At 37.2% G+C, this 8234-nt stretch overlaps 1 protein-coding gene across 1 annotated transcript; it reads right to left on the reverse strand.

Annotated features, from left to right (window-relative positions):
* Positions 1 to 1906: 1906 nt before the first annotated feature.
* Positions 1907 to 7646, reverse strand: LOC126808527 (uncharacterized). Its single transcript, XM_050533346.1, has one exon. It carries the CDS (start codon positions 7594 to 7596, stop codon positions 5365 to 5367), a length of 2232 nt encoding a protein of 743 aa, XP_050389303.1. The 5' UTR covers positions 7597 to 7646; the 3' UTR covers positions 1907 to 5364.
* Between the last annotated feature and the right edge of the window lie 588 nt (positions 7647 to 8234).

Here is an 8234-nt window from a genome sequence, read left to right on the forward strand (position 1 = left end):
TGCTCATGCACATGTTAACTTACCAAATCTCGCCCAAGCGAGATTACACGTCTCATAGATGATAGAAATATTCCTATGACACGTCTAATCATTGACATCACATATTTTTGACAATGACGTCAATGAAAATAATTCTCACACTTTTTTTTTTTTAGATAACAAAATTAATACAATTTAGATCTAAATCAAAATCACTTGAGAAACTTAATTATGATTATGAAGGTTTTATATTTAACAACAATCACATCAGCTTCGCTCTACTCAGGCAATGCCTGTTACATATTATGCATACCAGTATTGGTATCTACTGTAAATTGAAGTTTACCTGATGGCAATGTATGAATAAAAATCTGGAACAAATGCTAAAACATTTCCATCCAGTTTCACGTTTTTACGTTTTCTTTTCTTCTACCGGAAGTTGACAATGTTCACTGTAAAGTCAGCTCTTCTTCACCAACCGCAGTTTGGTATTGAATAAAATGAACATAAAGTTGACATAGCATAATGTATTTTGAAATTGCGTTCAGCAAAACATTTTGATCTTGAAAAAAAAAAAAACATAACAAAAGAAATAAAACTATATTCTATTTTTGTACTGGATCTAAAATGGAGTTGTCTCCCCTTCACCATATAATCATCTTCATGTTAGAGTGAATAGAAAGCATAGAAAATAAAATGAAATGGGGTTTAACGTCCTACTGTTCTGCTCCTATGCTGGGCTCATGAAGACGGGCATACGCCATACAGAGTGCTATGAGGGAAATTTTGCCCTTGCAGTGGCACTACAGCCCACTCTTATATCGAATTCCAACTGTCAAGGGATCTTTAACGTGTATTCCAATGTATACACGGGACCTCGGTTTTTCGTATCATCCGAAGGACTAGACAGCTGTCCTTGTCAGGCCTTTGGTTCTGCACCACTGACAAGGGGAAACCACGTCGGAAAATCCAGATAAACTTTCTCGGCCAATGCAGGGATCGAACACCCGACCTCTAGACTAGCGATCCCGCGTCTTAACCACCTAGCCACCGTGGCTCCCAGAGTGAATAGAAAAGCATAGAAAATAAAATGACATGGGGTTTAACGTCCTACTGTTCTGCTTCCACTGGGCTCATGAAGTCGGGCATGCGCCATACAGTGTCTTATAAGGGAAATTTTGCCCTTGCAGCGGCACTACGACCCACTCTTATATCGAATTCCAACTGTCAAGGGATCTTTAACGTGCATGCCAATGTATACACTGCACCGCAGTTTTCCATCCCATCCAAACGACTATACGTTATCTCTTGCCAGGCCTTCCGTCCTGCACAACTGACAAGGGGAAACCATGTCGGAAAATTCTCATGAACTTCATCAGCCAATGCAGGGATCAAACCTGGGACCACAAGGCGCGTGTAGTATTGGGGATAAAGCGGAGGACTCCGTGAAATCCTGTGATCAGGATCGAAATGTTTATTAACTCGAGGAAAACCAACCGACACCATTGGCGTGGATTTACCTGTCACCCCCTTAGAATCGGAAGGGGGGACAAATAGGTCTCTGTCCCCCCCATGATTTTGATCACCAGGATAGATTTTCAGGTTTATATCCACATGAATATCCCGTTCTGAAGGCTATCTAACCACTGCCTTGGGTCTCGCCTCAGTAAATCATCTTCACGATATCTTCCTCCTTAATTGTATGTAGTCAATTTTACTATATCGTCATCATATTACCCCTAGTTACAGCTTTCATCGAAATAGCATTGGTAAACTGTTCGTAATTATTATTTTGGTTTGGTAATGAAAGGTTCCAGGGTTCGTCCGCCCCCCCCCCGCAAAAATTATGAAAAATCCACGCCCTTGACCGACACCCCCACCCCCAACACTGCTGAAAAGAAATATATTAAATAACTCAAGGAATATGAACCTTTAGTACATTTTATTATCCAAATATGTAACAATAATAATTTTCTTGAGCGCTATAGTGTTCTATTTCGGCCACTTCCCGCGTCGCCCTTGAAAAAAGAAGCCCAAAATTCACGTCATGTGTCACTTTTTTCAATGTTAATCTATAGAGAAAAAAAGCGCCGTCGACTTTTTAACACGACGTCGCCCTTCAGAAAGTGGCTTGCTCCCTTGTATTAGTTATAGTGTGAATATTCCTTGACATTTTTACACACAGAATTAATACGACAATATATTTAACAATCAACTTAGTATGTAAAATTATACCCTCCATTTTATTGAAAAACTCTATAATATATCTTGGAAAAATCATAAGTCTACCCTCTGAAATATGAAGTGGTTTACCCTCTCTATTTGCTGAAATACGAACTGGTTTACACAGGTTTAGGGGAAGCAAAGGTCAGTGATTTGCTTGTCTATAAATATTCAAAGGGACCCCTTTTGAATATTTCTGGTAAGCACTTAGACAATATTCCGTCCCCAAGAAGTGTTGTCCACGGGCATACACCCCCCTCAGGCCCCCCCTCCCCCAAATGTAAGGGCCCTGGATAAGTTAATTAATGTCTAATTAATAATTTAGAAAAACATTTCTGGCCCAAAGAAAGACCTGCAATAGGCAGATTTAGCTCTTGCATAATGTATGTTTAACATTGAAAAAAAGTGACACAAATTTTGCGTCGCATGTCGCTTTTTTTAAAAGGTGACACGCGAAGTGGCCGAAATAGAACACCATACTGAACATTCAGTCAGTTTGACTGCTCTGTGGTCATTTACAAAAAAAATAAAAAATCATTTAGCACATTAAAAAACACAATTTATATGGACAACAATCACTGTAGTTGATAACGATAAGAGTATACTTGTCAAAACATCGTACTTGTCGAAACATCGTGCTATAAACCAGTGATTGTTTTACATATAAATTGTGTTGTGTTTTTTATAACAAAAATATAGTTTAAAATATAATAATAAGCCATATCTTGGCTTATAAACAAAACATCCATGTTTTCTTCAACATGTCTTTAATAATAAACAAAAAGATTTTATAATATAAAAGTTATATAGAGAGCGTAAAATCCAACATTGATTAGAGAAGAACAGTGTTAGAAGCCACAGATCCCGTGGTAGCATCAGCATTTGGCAGCTGGAAGTGAAAGAATAGTTGGAGGATATGCTTCTATTCGAGCAATTTATCTCATAGCACACTGTATGGCCTACGCTCAGTTTCATTAGCCTCATTTCATTTCAATAATGTAAACTTTATTTGTAAATTTACACCCAGTCAAAAATCAATAAACATTTATTTCATTATTTGATATAAATAATGTAGAGGAAATACCAAACAATGAAAAATTTATATTGATTTTATATCCTAGAAGGATGATAACAAAAACCCCGGTGAAATACAATATTAAATTGTTTCAATGTCATTTAGTAATTGAACTGGAATATACAGGTGACATTTCTATGGAATACAATTACTGCTTATTACTGAACAACGTTTTGACAAGGCTTTTCTAGTCATTATCAAGCTATGATAAAATATATAAAATATAACAAGATAATATATATATACATGTAAACAATCATACTTGGTTAATGCTCATTAATTAATACTTATATGCTAAAGTTTAAAGATATATATAGATTTTAAGATACATTATGTAAGATTTACATCAAGGGCTAGCTATTCTTGATATACTACATGTAGTTTAAAGTTAGATAATCAAAAATGAATAGGCCTAAATGATTGATTCATGTAATATTTGAAGCCACAAGTTTACCGAGGAGATGCAGGTTAATCCTGGTGTTGTAGGAGAAAGATCCCAGTCTGGAATTGTCAGCGGTTCAGACCAGAGGACCTGGTAAGAAAAAGAGTGTTGTCATTTGCATGGGACAAAAAAAATGTGTACATGTTGGAGTGCACAGAACCTTTGACAGTTGGAATTGTATATAAGAGTAGGCCGTGGTGCCACTGTCCAGGTAAAGTTTTCCCCATATTATTATTAGTAAAGTTCTCTTGTATACTCTTCAAGAAAAGTAAGGGATATTGAAATAGGGGATATTAAAGTAGGGGATATTGAAATACAAATACCTATGCAGGTTGCGATATGATAAATAGCCATGGACATTTGACATGCTTTGAGAGTATGTTCACAGATGAAGAACTAATCGTCCCAACAGAACCACTGAGCTCAATAGTGCCATACACGTTGGAGGGGTTCATTGTCAAATTTGACACGTCAAGGAAGGGTTGATGAAAACTGCCACGTGGTAGTTTATCCTATCAATGTTTGCTTTTCTATCGGTTCTTGCATACAATTTACTGTTTAGCGAATCTTTGCTTTAGTGTGTTACGTTTAATTTGATCGGGAGACGGGTTCGTCGACGTCAACCGACAACACTGCAAGAATTGACCGTGGCACTGCAAGAGGAGTGGGTCAGATTGTCCCAAATCGTGATTGGATGGTTGATTAGGAGTATGCCACAACGAATTGCTGAATGTCTGAGGATTGGTGGAGCAATTACTCAATATTAAGACAAAAATCAATAACGTCCATTTTCACATTTGACAGTGTATCTCTTGAGTGAAATGGGTCCGTCAAATAAGCCACCCATATGAACTGTTTATGTTCATGTGTAGGCAATTGGCCTGTTATTAACATACACTGGTCTAATAAAAACATCAGTGCATTTCCGCAGTTTTGTATTGTTTCTGAATATCCCCTACTTTTTTTGAAGAGAATATATGTAGGTAATATTGATATTCAGCTATTAACGCATATATACAGCTGTACATGTAGAGGAGTGATCCGTTTCACAGTGTTTTAAACATTGTGAATTTCATTTCATGAAATAGAAAACTTTGTGTTTTGCTTTTATGTAATAATATCTACATGTACATGTATTCTGATACTGTTTAGCCCAATGTGCATGGGAAATATTATTATTGAGTGAGCTTGTTTCAGCTTTTTAGCCGAATACACCATAGTGTCCCGCGTGCAATTATAGATCGATTTACCACATGACGTCATACGGGAAACGCAGAAAATCATCATCCCTATAAATACAACATAAAGCATGTGGTTGTTAGGCAATAAATCTTGTCTGGAACTTAGATAACTTTCATAATCTGATATCTATCGTTTGGTTCACAACAGATGAGTCTATTTTCTATTTTGATGATATCTCAGGTGCCGTACATAGTTCAAGTTGTCTGGTAGAAAAATTGCCTGAGATTTCGTTAATTACAAATAAAATTGTTATCGGACTTGCTTTGAGCAGACACCATGTCCGCCACGTACGCTATGTCAGTATAGATTAGAAGTAGGAATTTAGCAAAACTAAGAGTTAGTTCCCCAGTATTTTGTTTTGAATGAAGAGTTAGTTCCCCAGTATTTTGTTTTGAATGAAGAGTTAGTTCCCCTGTATTTTGTTTTGATTTAACAGTTCATACAGTTTATGTAAACGTTTTGTGTTTGGTTTTCCTGACGAACTATTTTCACTCGAACTTGAAGAATGTCTGCGCATCTGACCCACGTTTGTTTCTGAACTATTTAAATTTTGACGTGGTAACAGCGATATGTGCGAAGCATTATCATCGTTTGGAGTAAAATTTGACACTCTTTTAGTTTCTGACATTCTCGTTTTTTCCAGAGTCTCCGCTTTAAGCCGATCTGACGGAGTGGTAAAAACACACGGGTTTGATACTTCACTACCCGAGTCATCGCATGACGAGGAATTACTTAATTCAGCTGAGGGAGACGAAAAAACAGGTGTATGTGCACGTCCAAGAGTTTTTGGTGTTGGAATTTCTCCATAATCTCGGGAATCATCCGATGATTTGTCAGAACAAAACAGGGATGGTGAATAGAGTTCAACTGATGTGTTCGATTTCCGTGAACTTGGATTATTATTTTGCATCAATCCTGCCGGAATAAGGGTAATTCCCTTTAACCGACTACTATCATTTTCTTCTCTTCGTATTGAATCAAAAACTCTGCTTGGAGTCAGACTTTTTTCCTTGCTGCAAACTTGCGATGAAATCTTCTGAATAAACTGGGTATCTGATAATACGCTTTCACGGTCGTCTGATTCAGATAATTCTGTCCCGGAGGACTCGACTCCTATATTTGATCTGAGAATTGACAACGATCTTGGGGAAGTATTCTTTCTATTTTCTAGTTCACGCTCATTTGGATCACAAATTTGAACATTTTGAATTTTTGAGGTACATGTAGTGTCTGCCTTGAACTTTTCGTGTGTCGTGCCTTCTGGTTTCTCATCTCTGTTGGCTGCTGCGTATTTGTTATTGCTATAAACTGTTTTCTCCATGTTTGTATGCCATGGCGAATCTTTGGATGCGATAACGTCAGGATCTATAACTCGCGTAGAAACTTCACGGAAACCATTTTGATCCTTCTCTCTTGGAAAGTTATTTTTACCAGTATTTAGCTTCATGCGTCTCTGTAAATCTTTGACAAAACGTCCCATATGTTGAAACGCCAACGGCAGAAGATGACGTTTACTCTGACATTCTGTAGCCTCTTTATCAGATGCGTTACGAACATACGTCAGGTATATTTCTACACCCGCGATAAACTCAATCATCATTTTTTCCATCAACACGATACGTAACTCTGTTAAATGTCTGACATGTTTCGAGGCGGCGTCTAAAATCCATTTAGGGGTTGGTCTTGTTGCCCAGATTTCTTGATCTTCTGCCTTGGCTTGTTCCCGAATTCTCATTACGTGTACTTGTTCATTGGGTAGATCGAGGTGTTCATACAGACAAGATGCAAGGCCTGGCACGTATCTTGGTAGATCTTTATGATTCTGTGCTTGATATGCAAAAACATGTGCAACCTGCGTATCGAAGATGTTAAGCATCTTTATATGGTACTGATGATGCAACATGTCAGAAATCATACGACAGTCATGGATAACTTTAAGAATGGCTTCTGATTGGATAATGTTTTTAAGACCATGATCGAATCCATCTTCACCAAGTTTTATCATGTCAAAGAGAAAGATGGAACCGTTGGCGTCAATCTGTATCCAACAAAGTCTGCCATCACGCCCTATCTCCACACCTTCCACAGCAAACCCTATGACAGGTTTATCAGAGATGAATCTCAAGGCCTGGTAAAAGAGGTCATCTATTTTTGTCAATACCGTCAAACCATCGGCCGTATAACTCTCTTCAATGTCACTGCCTGTGTCATAATCCGAACTTTTATCACCCTTGAAAGCAGTGCGCACCAAATCTTCATCAACATCGGGTCCATTTTTACCAAATATCAATTTTTCAGGATCTAGCTCGACAAGACTTCTTAAATGTTTTGGGGTTCGCTTGACACTTTTGATATTGTTATTTTTGTGTTTTTCTTTCTTAGAATTTTGTTTTGGGGTTTTCTGTTGCGTTTCTGGTAAAATTTCAATATCTGCTATTTCACTGGCTTGAACTCGTTGAATACCCGGTAATCGCGTCTTGCTGGTGGATTTGCCTTGCAGCCAGATTTCAACTTTATCAAGAACCAAAACGCTGTCGGTCTCATTTGTATTAATGGTATTGATAAAACCTAACAGTACATTATTATCGTTCAAACTTATCTTCACACGTGCACCAGTATATAAATCCATTGCCATTGCGACTGAAGAAGCTCTTTCAGCAAACCAAAACTGTGCGCTTCACGTATTGACATGGATAGTCAGCATCTACCGGAAGTTACTTCAGTGACGGATAGGAAATGGACTTCGATAAGGACCATAGTGTTGTGTGAATACAAAACGATAACTGTAACGACCCATAATATGTATAAAAAAAAAAGTCTCCCGGATTGTAACTGAACCGTAATACATTCACACATCAAAAATGTTTAAAAATTTGATCTCATATATCCACTAAATATCGCAGGTTAGATGGCCTCGAGAGTAGCAATTATGGTTTTTCATAAGGTAGGCTATATTAATGACGTTCTTACATTACAAACTTTGCGAAAATGACAGGTTTTGTTCTCCATTTAAAACATTTGTATTGAATTTGAAAACACGATATAACTAGGCAATATTATACCAACTTTTCAAAAATTTAAAACCTTTTTAATTTTTTTTTTTTTTTTTGCTTTTGGCTATTGCTTTTGTGTAGGAGTATTACTTGGCTGTAAGAAACAGAAATTATGTTCGTTTAAAATTGTATTTATTTTTTTTTACATCAAATATCTGACAAATGAGACAGTGATTACCCATGTTCCAAACTGTGAGTACAGCGACTTGAGCGTGGTCCA

Source organism: Patella vulgata, chromosome 1 (genome assembly GCF_932274485.2).
Source record: "Patella vulgata chromosome 1, xgPatVulg1.2, whole genome shotgun sequence".
Lineage (NCBI taxonomy): Eukaryota > Metazoa > Mollusca > Gastropoda > Patellidae > Patella > Patella vulgata.

What these genes read in the sequence shown, in the direction of transcription:
- LOC126808527 (XM_050533346.1), bottom strand. Translation starts at nt 7,596, where the DNA reads ATGGCAATGGATTTATATACTGGTGCACGTGTGAAGATAAGTTTGAAC.